The following is a 16,292-nucleotide window of genomic DNA, read 5'->3' on the forward strand; positions in this document are numbered from 1 at the left end:
TCCCGGCCGGCCGGCCCTCCCCAGCCAGCGGGGCAGCCCTGCCCGCACGCTTTGGCACATCTCGTGTTTTACGTGCCCGGTGAATCCCTTTTAGAAAGGCTTTATCTGCTCACCTTGCAGTTTTTCACGTGTGCAGATCTTCAGGGCAAAATCTGGGTGTAAGGTCTACATTGCAAACCTGACCCTTTAAGATTTTCCACAGGGATCTTTCATCTAACCAGATGAATAATCCTGGTTTAGCCCGTGGGACCGAGAACACATTTAGAGTTGATCAGCTTCATAAACCTTAGCAGGTCTGAGGCCTGAACATGTGGCTTATCCAGCTTTTGTTTAATGTTTGTAAGTAGTGCAGCAGTATTGATGTGGAAAATCCAGCTCTCCTGCTGGAAAGCTGTGGGGCTTGTATAAAATCTAAGTTCAAGGAGGTTGACTCATTTCCTTTTACTCTCTAGGCATCTAGGCAAGCATCAGGTATCCCTGGGCTGGCTCCAACTGATGAAAAGTAAGTGCTTTCCATCTTCACATCAATCAAGTTCAGCCCTGCCAGTGGATGCTGTTCCTGACCAAATATCCTCTTTGTGATCCTCAGGGATGGCAACCTGCCAGATATCATTGCCAGCCGCAGTTTGCATGAGTTCCTGGTGAACCTTCATGAGAAATATGGCCCACTGGTCTCTTTCTGGTTTGGAAGGCGTCTTGTTGTTAGCCTTGGCTCAGTTGATCTCCTGAAACAACATATTAACCCCAACCGGTTGTGTAAGTGTCCTTTGCTTTGTCTTTGAGTCCATTTGTTCTTTCTGGCCTTGCTGGGCATCCTGTGTCAAAGGAAGCTGGGGTTTCATTCTAAGTAGAAAGAAAATGAGACTTAGTTTGCAGCTGACATGGTGGTTCAGGTGTGTCTTTGGTCCTGCTTATTGGACTTGAATATCAGTGACTAAGAGTTGCTGCTGTCCAGTGACCATCAAGAAATTAGTATGCTTGTGTCTTTTACCATCTCCCTACAGGCAAATGTTTATGGAAAGCATCATGCTTGTTAGTCACTTGAAAGAGCAAGGCAAAGATCCTGTAGCAACTTGACATACATTTTAAAAGCAGCTTGAAATACAATTTAAGAGGAGGAAATTTGCTATGTCTGAAAAGAACTGTGCTGGTTTGTGATAGCTCCCTTGTGTGGTTCAGTGTGGAGGTTTTTAAAGTAGTATTTGAATAAGTTATTTAACTTTTGTTTTTCTTTGGCATGTAGTATTTTAGGCTGAAAACCTCTAGTGATCTTCCAGACTTGGAAGTGGTCAGTGGTGCTGGTAGCTGAGTTGACCCTCTTAGTCCTGGGAGGATATTTTAATTTATGGTGTAAGTCTCTTAGGTGGGTGTTTTGCTTCCTAAGGTGATCACAGACAATAAGTTAACTCGGTTGATCTTTGGGTTTAACCTTTTGTTTTTCCAGTTTTCATCTTAGAAGGTTGAATGAGGTGCTGGTTGCACACCTCTGACCTGATACTGTAGGCTGTCTTTAGGCACAGGCGGATATCTCAGCATCACTTTAGGCTGGGGTCATGATGGGTAAGCTTCTTGTACAGTTGCATGATAGACTCAAAAAAATTGGTGATGATCTGTGAAAGGAGTGGGAGTTAGCAAAGATCAGCAAGACACAGTTGATAGCAATGGCACTCAGAAGGTGGAAACCCACCCTGAAAGATCTGAATGCACTCAAGTGTGTTTGGGGGAAATTGAGCAGACAGTCACTTTCTCAAAGCTCAGATAAGTGGTGACAGGCCCCTGAGCAGGCAAATTCTCAGAAATGTACTGAATTTGGGAGTACCCAAATACTGGAGAAAAACAAATACAGTGCCTGGAACTTCAATGCAGGAAATGTGACCCAGGCAGTTACAGACTAGTCTGGCATCCTGCTGTGCCAAGGGCTAAACATATTTTTTAAGAATGGAGATAAATAGGAAATGCACGCCATGCTTCTTTGATAATTAGACTTCTAGACAAGGAAAGTGATAGAACTGTGTTTCTGTCAGGGTTTCAGTTGAACATTTGCTTGGACACCGCTTGGGTCATCACTGAAGCTGGAGGTAATGGGATATGAGAAGTGAAAGAGGAAGCAAGGCTGGATTGTGTAGGGGAAGAGAAAAAAATACTCCCACTTGTGTTAGCAGCCTGCCCTGATGGCGTCACACTGGGACCCCTTGTCAACACAATGAAACAGAGTGTCGGAGCAAGGAAATGGGTACCCCTGAGGGCTGGGGTAGCAGAAACAGGAAGGGGAGGAGCAAGAGCAGGCTGTATTAATTGCCTGCAGGATGACATGGCCATGGAAAAAAAGAAAAGGGTGCATTGAGTCATGTATTTTCTGTAGAGAGAGGAAAGCATCTAGGCTATTGCAGAAGATGAACATGAGCCAGACCTGGAATCCTGTGTACGGCTCTGACCTCTGTACTTGGGCATGATTTTGAATAAAGCAAGTGCAAAGAAAGGTTGCCAGTGCTCTCAGAGGAGTGGGGAGGCTGTTGTGCAGGAGGAGCCAGGGGAAATGTGTTCAGCCCAGCAGACGGAAGAGCTTATGGGGGGATCCTCGTAAAGGCAGCAGCAGCAGGCTTAAGAAGGAGGGTTCTCATGATCTGTACTGAACTCAGACCTGAAAAAGCAGCGATGTTAGTTGTATCAGTGCTTTCCGTTTAGCACTGATGCTTGTCAGAAGTGCTCAAACTTTATTAGAGGTGAGGAATCTTACTGATTGTTTTTCCTGGAGCTTTGAGATATAAACAACACATAGTAGCTGAGTGGCTGTAGCAAAACAGTTTCTGTACCATTTCCTGGTGAGGGGGAATAGGTGTTGTGGTAGCTCTCAGCCACCAACTGGCTCTGGGCAGCTTGCAGTTTTGTTGGAGACCTGGCCTTGCCTGTATCTCTTCTGCGCGCACAGTGCCGTGGGGCAGGAGACAGCCCACTCTGGACTGGGTTATATCCAGGTCCTGACTCTCCAGCCCAACCTGAAGACCCTTGCCACGTGACTCCTCCTCAGTCTGCTGGGGTACCTGAGGCCGGAGCTGCTCTTCATAGATGCTTGCTTGTTGGTTTCCAAGTTTGAGGTGTAGGGTTTGGCTCCAAGTAGCATAGAAAGATTCCTTTCGTCTCATGTGTGTGTCACAGGTAAAGCCAAACTTCTTGGAGAGAGAAAGAAGAGAGAGAGGTCTGATAGTGCATCTCTCATGAGAGCCTTGAAGTTGCACTAATTGCATTCATAGTTATTGATGGGTTCCCAGTGCCAGGAGACTGTTTTTCCTCATGCTTAAAGCAGTGTTTGAAGTCGATACGTTTTCATGGCGTCTTAAAACTTGGTTGAGATTAATTTGCAGGGAGAATTCAAAGGAAGTAAAACTTTGCTGCTGATACTGGTAATTCCCGTGAGAGGCTCTGGGGAAGCCGTGCAGGCCTGTGAAGAGGGTGGACTAGTTCAGGATTGCCAGGAGCAATGGGTTCAGAGACCCGCTTGGAAAACTCCCATGAGTTGATGTCGCCTTTTGGGTTGGGACAATGAACCTGAAGCACACTGAATGCTGGAGCTATGGGTCCTGGCCTGTTTGAGCAGGACTGCTTCCTTGCTGTTCTGTGTGCATTTATACTGTGCAGCTTCAGAGGTCCTTTCCATCTCTGATATTAATTTCTACTTGGCATCTGTCTTGACTATCCAGAGTTAGATCTTTTCTCCATATTTACTTACAATGATGTCCAGGACAGCACTCTGAGGTTCTTGGGATGAGGGAGAAGATTTCCTTGTAAGTGGAAGGAACAGTCGAAATTTTCATATGATTCACTAAGAGGACTGAAAATGTAACCCTAGACATGTTTTCAAGACAAAGACAAAGGAAGTCCATGGAAGTGCTGGCAGGGCAGAGCTCTGTCTCTGAGAGGCAGTTTGTGCCTTGTGGAGTCACTAGCCTCCGTAGTTGTGGAGAAATAGCCATTTCCCAAATACTGTGAGGCAGGGTCAGCCCTCAGCAAAGGGCAGCCTGGGCTCTGTGGTCCTGAGTTCACAGCAGTGAGTGTATCAGTGGCATGGGAGTGCCAGTTTGCACTAGGGACAGGGGAGAAAAAAATGGAGCCCGTGGCTGATCCAGCAGTTTTTCATATGCACCAGGAGAACTTTGCAGTTTCTGCAGGTGATGGTGCTAAGCATCCTTTGGCCTCTCCAAATGCCTCTGCTTGCCAGATTTGCTGTGTGGGCTTTACCACCAGCCATGTGTCTTTCTGGCTACCTCAGTACTGTGCCTAGCTCTGCCAGGGCCAGTCAGCAGGGAATCATGGCATGAATAGCAGCAGCCACTCCATGGCAAAGTACCTTGGAGGAGGAATTGTCAGCAGCAGCTAGAGTCACACAACAACCGGCTCCACATGGAGAGCTGCAGGTACCATCTGCTGTGCCAAAAGACACATGCACATACTCCTTGTCATTCAAAGTGAGAAAGAGGGTGAGATGCAGAGCTTAAAAACATTGGAAGGGAAATGATGTGAAAGAAAAGCATTTAGGAAAGTTTACTGTATTCATGCCTCTGGCCTCATTAGCTGCTTTTGTGTCATTAAGTAGTAAGTCCTCTGCAGGTGGGAATTGTCTCTTCTTGTATGTTTGTCCAGTAGCATAATGAGGCCCTGATCTCTGCTGGGAATCCTAGATACATCCACACTTGGTAGAGTCATATGTGTCTAGCCCAGCCTTGATGTCTTCTGATGCATCAGATGTTTCACTCTCCTCTGGGAGAAATAACAGACTGTGATAAACAGTGAAAATATCCCTCTTGAAAACCCCCTGATTGCTGCTTCCAAATAGTTCCTTAAAGATTCTGCCAGTTCTGCAAGACCCACAGAAAAGTTTACAGAAAGGGAAAACCGTATGCCATGCTTTATTGCACAGTTTTGCATTGACACCTAATATACTTTAGCAAATTTACTAAGTAGAGGCCCCTGCTCGTGAAATTCAGAGCTAAAAATCTAACTGAAGTGAGCCGTGGATATGGAAGATGGAGGATATGTGGTTTTGTCTAGTTTGTACACTGTTGCCAGTGGAAAGTAAGGCGATTAGAAGTAGAAAGCATTCTGTAGCTTAGTGGGGTACTGTTTTCTGTAAGAGCTTCTCTGCTGGAGGCAGCCCTGACTGACAGGGGTAGGTGTTAGTTTGGGAAGAGCTCATCAGCAGGGAACTCGGTGCATGCTAGAGAAATCATGCAGGAGCAGTAGGATGCCAAATGAGGTTTGCTGGGACTGTGAAGCAAGGTAAGGAGTGCAAAGAGCAACCTCTGGCTAAGTCTGTCATGCGAGCTGATATGTCTTGAGTGCATAGCCATGGTCAGGACAGGAGGGCGCACCAGATGTCAAGGGGAAATGTGCTAGAGGGGCCGCAGATCAGGCTGGAGGAGAAGGGGAAGGAGCATGCCACGCTCCCTGTTGTCACCAAGTCAGTGGCACAACCAGCTGGGAACTGGCAAGCTGGGAACAAGCTTCCAGTTACTTGGTAGAGCCAGCAGGCTACCTCTGCAGGGGGAGCTGATCGCAGGATGGTACCCTGCCACAGAGAAGAGACCTCATGAGGTCCCAGCCCACACTGAGCAAGAGAAGCTTAACACCCCAGAGACTGTTCCTGGGGGAAGGAGCCATGCCTTGCTCACTGCCCAGAAGTAGCAGTGCCTGATTGAAGAGATTGCCGTTTTCATCATCCCAGAGTGGTGTGACTGCCTGACTTTCGAATGGTGTTTCCTTTATTTGCTTTCAGTGGATCCCTTTGAGACAATGCTGAAGTCCCTCTTGAGGTACCAGTCCAGCCTGAATGGGGATACGGGAGAGAGCCACATGAGGAGAAAGCTGTATGAAAATGGTGTGACCAAGTCCTTGCAAAGTAACTTTGCTGTCATCCAGAAGGTGCGTAACTGCCTTTGTACAGCAGAGAAGCCCTGTGTGGCTCATAGGGGAAAGTTTAGTGAGAATGATCACTAGGATAAAGGAGCTGCATTCAAATTAGTGCTGGAACTATAAGGATCTGCGTCAGTGAACAGCCTCTGCCCATTCAAGCACAGTGTGAATATTTGGTTTCTCTTAGCTCCAGTGGGTTAGGGGGAAGGGCTGAGCTTGGTGACTTTTTATGCCAAGATACCAGATGCAGTTAAAGATACTGGAGCATCTGGATTCTAGATTTATTTCCCAGGACAGGAGGGAGGAGCGAGGAACCAGCTATTGGGACCACAAACAGGTGAAGAACTGTTCTGTTGACTCAGCCCAGCAGCCAGAATATGATCTGTTTTCCCAGTCTGGAGCTACTAGTATTAAAGGTTCTAAGGTTTCTTTTGTGACAGAGGGAACAAGAGAGGAGGACAGGGCTGCCTTGTTGGAGGAAGACCTTGGGAAGAGGCAGAATATTTGAGGCTAAAATCTTATTGTTTAAGTTAACAATGGAAGGAAACCCTGGAGAGAGTGTAGCTTCATGCCATAGCCACAAAAATGTGGTCTGCCTTAGGAACAGGGTGGGAATGTCTCCAGGGTATGTTTGGTAAATAGGCTGCTGATATTACTGCCAACTAATGGTTCCTTCCCTCTCAAGCTGTCAGAAGAGTTGCTAGCCAAATGGCTCTCCCTCCCTGAGGCACAACATGTGCCACTCTGCCAGCACATGCTGGGCTTTGCCATGAAGTCTGTCACGCAGACAGCTATGGGCAGCAGCTTTGAAGATGACCGGGAAGTCATCCGATTCCGCAGGCACCATGATGCAGTAAGTGTCACGAAGAGCCAGGAAATCTCCTATTATATTTTTCCACGCCAACAGCACACAGCTTGTGTCTGTGTACAGTTTAGTACAAGCTACTGCTGAGACTTTAACATTAAGCTAATGTTAAGAGCTTGAGGGCTCTGCCTCAATTGTCCCATGCTGAAACTATCGGAAAGATCCTACTGCTGATCCTGCTGTCATTAGTCTAAGGTGTTTCTAAAGGATCTGTGGGGATTGGGAACTCAGATCCAAAGGCAGTTGAGAGGTGTTTGGTACCTAAGTCAGTTAAACTCTACTGGGAATTCCAGTGAAACTTCTCCTTTTCAAAGATCTTCTGAAGGCTTTGTGACATTGTGGAGAACGGAAAATCTGAGGAGATCTGGGGATGTTAAATCTGCTGGTGATAGGGTGGGAAAGAAGCAGTTCCATCCCCCATTCACGATTCCCATGTCTTTTCTCCTACGGTTGTAATTACAGTTGTTTCCTTTCAACTCAATTTCAGCTATCATAGACGTAATATCTGGAATGGGACATGGTGTCCTAAAGAAGAGACCAGTTCTGAATTCACAGGAAGTCTTCATTTTATTTGGTGTTTTCATTTTTGTGAATAGGGAAAAATAGAATTCCAGCAGTCTCAGTCTGTGGTGAGTGATGGTGCTCTTCTCTCTGTCCTTCTTTCAGATCTGGTTGGAGATTGGGAAAGGTTTCTTGGATGGGTCCCTTGACAAAAACATGACTAGAAAGAAGCTCTACGAAGATGGTAGGTTCCTCCCACAATCACAGTTGTCTTCCCACTCTGATTAATACTTAGAGTTAGCTAGCGTATGGAAGCACTTAACTTGCGCAGCTGTCTTGGCTTTTCTGCAGACTTGATCATCGTGCCATAAGCTGCCAGATGTGTCCTCCTTACTTTCACGTAAGATCATTGTTTTGGAGTTGAGTGACAAGCCTGCCATTGCGCAAGAAGTTTGTAGGACTAGAACTCAAGTTCCAGGTCTAGTTCCAGGGTCTGTCCAGTCTGGAGGCTGATAGAGGATCCTGGGAAGTATCGTGTGCTTGCTCCCTTCCTGTTCTGTTGCCTTTTGTGTCCACTTTTGTCCTCTCTTGGAGGCAGCAACTGTACTAGGTGGAGACAGATGGAGCCACTTGGTTTGGCCTGTATGTTCATTCTTGTGATGCACCATTTGGTGAATGCGCTGCCAGACACTCACTCACAGGCTAGAAGACACAAGTACAGAGGTGCTGCTTTGATGGATACCTTCCACATGGTAGCCTCTGATGTGCTATTACAAGGCAACATGATTTTCAGGTCTGTTATGGCAGTGCTTTTATTTCTTAAATATTTCACAGTAAGTTATTTTATTTTTTGGTTGTCCTGTCTTTTTTTTGTTAATAGTTAAAGCCTTTCAGTATTGATTGATAAGATGTTAAACAAAAGTAGCTTGTATCTAGAACTAAGGATTTGCTTGTAAATCCCCCAAACCCAGTGTTTCCTTCTTTATTTTGCTGGTTCTGTGGGTTTCAGAACCTGAGGACAACTACTGCCCTGTTAAAATGGGCTTCTCCCATGGGCACTTGTTCAGGACTCTTCCTGTGTTGTAGTAGGATGATGCATTAGGACACAATTTCACACACTCCAGGTAGTGAGGTAGTGTGGCTGGCCTTCCTGGGCGGAGAGGAGGGAGGAAGGGTAGTTCTAAGACAAAGGGGCTGAATTGGGCCTTGGTAAATCGAGTTTCAGATCCAACTTCTGCTCCATGTTTCTTGGATAGTCTTGAGTAAGTCATTTAAATCAGATAGCCAATGGCATCTAGGTCCCTAACTCCCCGCAGTTCCCACAATAGCCACAAGGAGTTAGGCACCCAGGTATCTTCAGATGTGTGGACTCTTTGTGCCAAAACCCTCCCATGTTTTCCCCACCTTCCTCTCTCTGTCCATGCAGACTCTTTAGCACAGAGCCATCCCCTTGCACCATGTCTGTAGACCTTTAGCAAAAGGGAGACCGTCAGTGGCTGGAGGTGCTGTAACACTTCAGTAATTATAACTCTACAGGCTATGCAACTAGTGTTATCTGGCTCAAATGTTTTTTTTATGGGGGCTGATTAAACATATTCTCTGATAGTTCAACGCTAGCTTATTTGACTTCTCCTTACGTGATTTCAGCTCATAGAGTACATGTCTCGGTTATACCTGTAAGGTGGCTTTTTATAGGCAACCTGTCTTATTTGGTTCCCACATTTTCAACTAAATTGGAGATACCGCCTTCCAAATTGACAGTAATATGTAACAGAGGCTGCTTCTGTAAGTGAGCCCAGCAGGGACAGCTGGTCTGAAAATCTGCTTGGGGAGATGGATTTGCTTCTCTGCAGCACTCAGGATGACCAGGTTTTAAAATAAACATTTCTTTTTGCTTCCAAAGCTCTGATGGAGATGGAATCCACCTTAAGGAAAGTTACAAAGGATCGCCGAGGCAGATCATTCAACAGGCACATCTTTATAGACACCTTGCTGCAGGGGAGCCTGAGTGATCAGCAGGTCTGTGCAGCTGTTATGTCATTACACAGTAATGGACTTTTGCTGTTACAAGCTCATTACATTGTAGCCTTTGATTAATTTAAGTTTTTGCATCTTAGGTGGGATTCCTTACTAAAGCAGGTTTCTTGTTCTTTTTCCATTCCTACAATGTTTAATTGCATTAGACTTTGGTGGCTTTCCTTGCCACTGTTTCGTTGCTATTTTTATGAACTAGAAGTATGTTAGTATTAGGCATGTCTCGTGCCATTCCAGTGGAAGTTCTGTAGAGAGTTCAGTCTGTGTCTTCTAGATGTATTTCCTGCTCCCTGCACTAAAGCGATTTCATGCACTTGAATGGAGAATGTGCCACTTCTTTTTTATCTTTACAGTCTTATGAACTTCATTCTCTGAAGTAGATTTTATTTCCTAGATTCTGGAAGATACAATGATTTTCTCCTTGGCAGGATGCATAATCACTGCTAACTGTAAGTACAGGTTGTAAGTAACTTTCCATCCTTACACTCAGCTGTCTAAAACTGTGTGTGATGACATGAGACTTATTCTAGGCTAATAAAAAATTCTATTCATCAGTCTGTTTCTCCTGAGCTACAGATGTATAGAAGAAGCTAATTTTACAGCAGCCTCTTGGCACAGCCTCACAGCTAGTGAGTTGAAACTAAGCTGTGTTTGACCACCTTCCCAGTCTTTTGGTGAACCGTAGAATTTCTTCCCATTGCTTTTCGCTTGCACTCTAACCCCAGCCAACTGATGCTAAATTTGATGAAAAAGCACGAAAAGATGTAAGCCACAAAGATCATGTTGTAAAAAAGGTTCTGGCACATGGGAAGGAAATTAGAGCAGAGTGCTGGAATCTGACTGGCTGCTTAGAATTTCTGGAAGATAGGTGTGTTCCATGTATGGAAGACTTTCAAAGGAGCTACTTTGGGATTTGTGCAAAGGTTATAGAAAAAAAAACAAATAAGAATAAAAACTGGAGCTGTGTAAAATCTCTTATGATAGGGGGATGATCAGGCCCTGTATCTCAGCCAGTGGGGCTGGTATTCCAAAGAAAACCTCCCAGGTGCAGCTGGGAGTTAAAGAATGTGGAAAGTAAATTTGGCAACTATGATAATAGTCTCCCCAGAGAATATACTCTCCAAGTACTCCAGGAAGACTGTAATTTTAAGGGGCTTGACTCCTCAGGGATTCCAGATAGTTCTCATGAATAGGCAGTTTGAAGTGGTAGAAACATTTCCTTGTAGCTTTAGGGAAACTGCATCCTACACACTTATTTCTTACACAAAGTTTCTTTTTCACTCTGCAATTGAAGATACCTCTTGAGTACCTTACCAAATAGATGTAGGGGAGACAAGTGCTGCCCAACCTGCTGCAGACAGCTGTGCTGTTCTTGTCACTCCCTGTCAGGAGCCCCAGATGTTGGCTGTCTGGAGCACTCACCTGAGATGTGCTGGGGAAGCCCCCTAAATAAGGGAATTTTCTGATGCTTTGGACAAACCAGCCTTTCATTTGCATGGTTGGTCTAACAACCCTGGTTCCCCAGGGTTTGCTGCACTGTGTGGTACCTTCCCCAGAGCTCTGAGGTGAATGGTTCAGTCTCCTGCAACAGCTCTCTAAGCTCCTCATAGCGTTGGAAAGAGAATTTTAGCTTGCAGGGTCTCTTGTTACACAGGAGTTCAGCCTCTACTCCTGCCACGGAATACAGAACCAGTACAGCCTGCTGTGAACAGAGGTCACCCTTTTCTGGGTCAAAAAGTAATGTTGCAAATACAGGAAGTAAGAAAACTGAATGCAGTTTGTAAAGGATTGAATTTTTTTGGTCTAGTCTTGTCTTGATTTATTCCCTAGTGTGTACCTGGGCAGTCTATTTCCTGACAACCTCAGAAGATGTTCAGCAGAATCTCTACAAGGAGATGGACCACGTTCTGGGGAAGGGACCAATTACACATGAGAAAATCGAGCAGCTCAGGTGGGTCCCATGGAAGGAACTGCAGAGGAAGGTTATCTCATGTGGTGGGGACAGGGGTTTCATGTGCTGGAGGCTGATGTGCAGCCTATACTGGGCCAGGAGAAGGCATCCAAAAGCTACTTCCTTCTTTTTTTCTGGAAGTGATCAAACCACAGGATGACTTGCAGCACAGAGAGAATCTGCTGTAGGCTCCAGACATGGGGACCAAGCTGCTCTCTTCAGGGTGTTTATAGGAAACCCTGTAGGTTCATCGGCAGAGGAGAGCACAGAATCAGTGCCCTCACTGCCAGGCCAAAATTTTTTTGCTTACTATCTTTTTTGGTTTCTATCCTAGTTTTCCAAAAGTAGAGGTAATCAGACGTTTGAATGGTTGGATTCATGTTAGACATATTTAGAGAGAAAGCATGGAATAATCTTCTTTTCAAAGGGCCACAGAACTAGGATGATGACTTGTCAACAGTGTGCCTTTATTTTTTGTGCATCTGTTGGTGCAACTGGGTGCATTTTGTATTTGGACTCGTGTTAGAGTTTCAGTAAGACGGTATTGAGTATGTGGGTTTCTTGCTGCTGCTTGTATGGGTGAGAGGTCCAGGAAAAGGGCTGGTGTGTTTATGCTTTTTAGCAGAGTTAGTTTGGTTTAAAATCTGAAAAAAGGATGGTGAAGAGAGATTTTGATAACCTTCCCTAAAAGCTGATAATGAGATTTAATGCTTCTTGCAAAGATGCTGGGAATCCTTGCCAGAAAAAAATGAAGTGCCTCAGTGTGGCTTGAGACAGCTCCAAGAGCAGACTGTGACCCTAAATGCAGCAGGTGACTCAGCTCTCCTTGCTGCCACAAGGACATGGACAAGCTTCTCTCTGGGAGGGTTAAATTAACCAAGTCTTACTGGTTGCAGATACTGTCGGCAAGTCCTGTGTGAGACAGTGCGAACAGCAAAGCTTACTCCTGTTGCTGCACAGCTGCAGGAGCTGGAGGGCAGAGTCGACCAACACACTATCCCCAAAGAGGTAGGGCAGTACTGGGAGCACTCGGCCACTCTCCTTTGTTGGAGGGCAATTTGCTGTTTCCTCTTCTTCCCACGGAGGAGTGAGGCAGGAAGACCATTTCTTCTGACACTGTTGAACCTGAGCAGCTGCTCTGTCATCTGAAAGTACAATTTAGCTCAAAGTTTGCCCTGCAGTTCCTCTGTGGGAGAAGCTCTGGGAATGCATGTTTTCTCTTGCTGAGCAGATTTGCTTCCGGTTCTGGGTCCACCAGGGATGAATCACCTTTTGAAGGGGCTTATGGGCTTAGTTGTGCATAGAAGAGCATGATTTCAGGCCTGATCGTATCACCCATATTTCCAACACAGAGTGGTGTTCTCCATTGCAGAGAATAAAGTAGTCCATACATATATGCCAGCAAGAGTAGAGGAATGGGATCAGAACTTCTCTAACCACCGACAGTTGCAGCATGGGCCTTAAAAGTTAAAATCCTAACATCTGGGCATGGGTTATGGAAATCTGTAGATGAATATAGCATATTTTCTTTTTAATCCACCTAATAAATATGAGTAGTCTGCAGAATAATCGTCATCCAGCAGGGCTGTCCAGAGTTGTCTTTAATTGTGCATTTCTTTCTGCTCTGACATACACCTCCTAATTTTCTTTGCAGACACTTGTGCTTTATGCTCTTGGTGTGATGCTGCAGGATAGTTCATCATGGCCATCACCATACAAGTAGGTAGAATCAAGACTTTTATTGCAACTAATTCCTTTCCTTTTTTTAATTAATATTCTTTAGATCTTACAGCAGAGCCTGTTTGGCTGCAGGGCCTGCCTTAAGCAGATTTTGGAGATGAAAGGGAGCGTTTAAGAAAATCAATTTATGAAGATCTTGGTTTGTTTGTCTCCATGGGTGGGATTTTGGGGCAATTCAAGTCATGATCCTTTCCTCCCATGCTCCAGTCTGTGTGTGTGTATGTGTTAGAGTTTAATAACAATTTTTTTTGCACACACACATGCACACACACAGCTTCCCTGGCAGATGCTGGTAAATTCTTTTTAAGGTTTTCTGTGAGAAAGAAACAGTGATTTGAATGGCTTTGGAATCACTGCTTGTCATCATGAAACAATGATGCAAGGGAGGAAATGTCAGTCTGAAGTTTTGTTTTTTCAGGGGGAAGGAAAATGCTACCTCATTACTTCTATCTGTGAAAACAAAACTGGATCCAGGCCAGCATTTCAGTGGTTAAAGAAAAAAATTGCTGTAGCTTCCTGTGGCCTCCAGGTGGCAAATATTAACATGTATCTGACTTACTTCAGTTGGACTGGGAAAAAAATGTGGGTCAGTTATTCTAGACAGAGAGAACAGACAGCTGAGATTTAGGAGAAAGAATAGAGCCTTTAGAACAGCACTTGTCCTCTCCTGCAAGTGTAGCTCTTACAAAAGGGTCAGGCATTGATGTGCCAATCTACAAGCATCTTGGCAGGGATTGCCCACTAGGATAGGACACATGCTGTGTTTAGGAAGGGTTTGCTGTGGCCTTGTGGGAGGCACAGTGAGGACTGCCATGAACACGGTGTGTTTATTCCAAGGAGAAGGAGGTTGAGGTTGAGGTTTAGCCTGAGATAGATGTGTATTTCTGTGACGGAGATAGGAGATCAGCTCTTTGTGATCCTTTCACCTACCTACTGTACAAAACCACTGTGCATGGCTGTTTGCCCTCCCTGTTTTTTTGCTAGGCAGCTGCATTTTCTTTCCTATTACATCTGTAATTTGCCACTTCAGTTCAGGGGGAATGTAAGTTTGATGCTGCTTTTACTGAGGGTCAGCACCCACATGCCTTTTTACCTTGGTAGAAGCAGAGTTTGGATGTTTAGGCAGGGATCCAAAGGCTTGAAGTATAAGCAGAAATATTAGCAGAAAGTGAAAGAGAACTGCCTTCCATCCATCAAATGTTCTGTTAGGTTTTTTTTTTTTATATTTAAATTGAATGATATTTTATTAGACTCCCTATGGTTAGTTGATTATGGGAATCTTGTTTTAACTTATGCCAGCCCTGGATAATAGTTTTCTCACAACCTCCAGCATCCTAATGCTGGAAACCACTTTTCTCACTTGAATGAGTCACCAGCTTCCCTGCCCCAGCACATACACATACACACACCAGCTGCTTGAAGAGAAGGGTGAGGGGCTAGGAGGAAAGGGAAATATTTTTGGAAGTGAGAGAGGAAGGGACACAGGGGGCGGGAGAGAGGGAGACAAATCAGATTGTGTGTGCCCTGGAGGGGAATAGAGGGCAGGTAGCAGCATCAGCTCAGCTGTGTACTCAAGCTAAATGCCCACTGCTGAGAGGTAATGCATATTAGTTCCACCCCTGTGTCACACTAACTCAGTTTATCAGCGTTTTGACCAAGCTGGGACACAGCTGACCAGCTGGGAACGTAGATGGAGTGGATGCACAATTGCCTTCATATATCTGTGTGGGATTACCCAGCATGATTAAGAGAGCAAGTCAGTGAGATTCTGTATTTTGTTGCCAGTTTCTTACTCGTCAGTGGGTACATGTGTCCGGGGAAAGGGTCCTGTGCCTGCACCGAAAGCCTCAGTGTATTTTGTCTTTCATAGGTTTGACCCAGAGAGATTCAATGAGGAATTGGCCATGAAAAACCTCTCCTTGTTGGGTTTTTCAGGAAGCCAGGAGTGCCCGGAGTTGAGGTGAGCATAGGGAAGGTGGTCTTTGTGTGTCTCTGTGGCAGACAGGAGAGGAGGTGCTTTCAGACTCTTTCTGTTACTGCTGAGACAATCTGTCCAAGGTGGCAGTTGTCCTTTGGCAGATTTACATCATAGCAAGGTTTTTATTCTTTTCTCCTGCCTCTTCCATCAGGTTTGCCTATATGGTGGCTACAGTTCTGCTGAGTGTCCTGGTAAGGAAACTGTATCTCCACCCAGTGAAAGGACAAGTCATGGAGACCAAATATGAGCTGGTAACCTCACCAAAGGAGGAAGCCTGGATAACGGTGTCTAAGAGAAGCTAAGAGCAAGCAAAACAAGGGGCTAAAAGTGCCAGCAGTGAAGTTCTGAGCAAGGGTCTTAGGGGGAATCATGCTGGCGCCATACTGACTCAGCCAAGGAATTTTACATCCAGATTTTGTTACCTTCCATGTTCTTAACCACATACCTCTCTTGGGTACTGTTTCTAACTCAATTAATAGTCATATTAAAGTAGATTTAATCTGTATGCCTTTTTTACATTTGCTTTTGGATCTCTGGCCAAACCATTGCAAAAGAAGCAACAAAACCTTGCAGTGGTGTATGTATGAACTGTTGGGTGCCAGCTAGTCAAAGACCAGCCCCTTTCCAACAGCAGCCAAAGCTGGATAAAAGTGTCTCTCTTATCCAGTGGAATGCTTCTTCGTGGATCCTAGCTAGATAAGACCTTGGAGGCACAAGGACAAAACCTTTCTCTATATATAGGTATTTTTATTCCAAGTGTCTTTTCTTCCCTTGAGCTATAGCTATAACTGTCAAGAAGAGCAGATATATCTTGTGAGAAGTATGTGTGTGTGTGTGAGAGAAAGAGAGAAATAAAGTGGGGTGGGAATTGCACCACGGGTTCTCTTGCTGTGTAATCTTGCCATGCTGTGGGGTTGCAGGAGAAAGGATGACTGAGAAATGCTAGTAAACCAAGAGGAATAAAATTGGTTTTGGAAGCATCAGTAATAATATAATGAAATGAAATAAAACCACAGAACAAAGCCCTGAGAAAGGGATTCTCTATCCTGACAATTCTGAGGGCAGTGTCTAACCTCATCAGCGTCAGAAATTGACAGATGCTTGCAATTCATTCAGCACTGGGTCAGCATGAGACTGGTCATGGAAAGGGAGAGTGCTGATTTTATAGGGCTCTGGATTAATGTTATACTTAATAACTTAAAAGCCTTTCAAAGAATCCTTTTCCTCCTCCATAATGGGTGCCAGCCAAAGCAGCATCACATGCCACATGTTCGCGTGCTTTTCCTTGCTTCTTTCTTTCATTTTTGGCCATCATA

The 16,292-nt window shown here is 45.0% G+C and overlaps 1 protein-coding gene across 1 annotated transcript; it reads left to right on the forward strand.

The window, feature by feature from the left end:
* Positions 1 to 221: 221 nt before the first annotated feature.
* LOC104070533 (cytochrome P450 20A1) lies at positions 222 to 15,479 on the forward strand. Its single transcript, XM_009579072.1, is given in 14 exon segments — positions 222 to 269; positions 271 to 339; positions 453 to 502; positions 590 to 756; positions 5,771 to 5,916; positions 6,593 to 6,760; positions 7,439 to 7,517; positions 9,177 to 9,292; positions 9,702 to 9,756; positions 11,138 to 11,258; positions 12,155 to 12,266; positions 12,913 to 12,977; positions 14,869 to 14,958; positions 15,128 to 15,479. Coding segments are annotated over 14 exon segments (1,437 nt in total). The 3' UTR covers positions 15,279 to 15,479.
* The last annotated feature ends 813 nt before the right edge of the window (positions 15,480 to 16,292 follow it).

Source organism: Fulmarus glacialis, unplaced genomic scaffold, assembly GCF_000690835.1.
Source record: "Fulmarus glacialis isolate BGI_N327 unplaced genomic scaffold, ASM69083v1 scaffold46785, whole genome shotgun sequence".
Lineage (NCBI taxonomy): Eukaryota > Metazoa > Chordata > Aves > Procellariiformes > Procellariidae > Fulmarus > Fulmarus glacialis.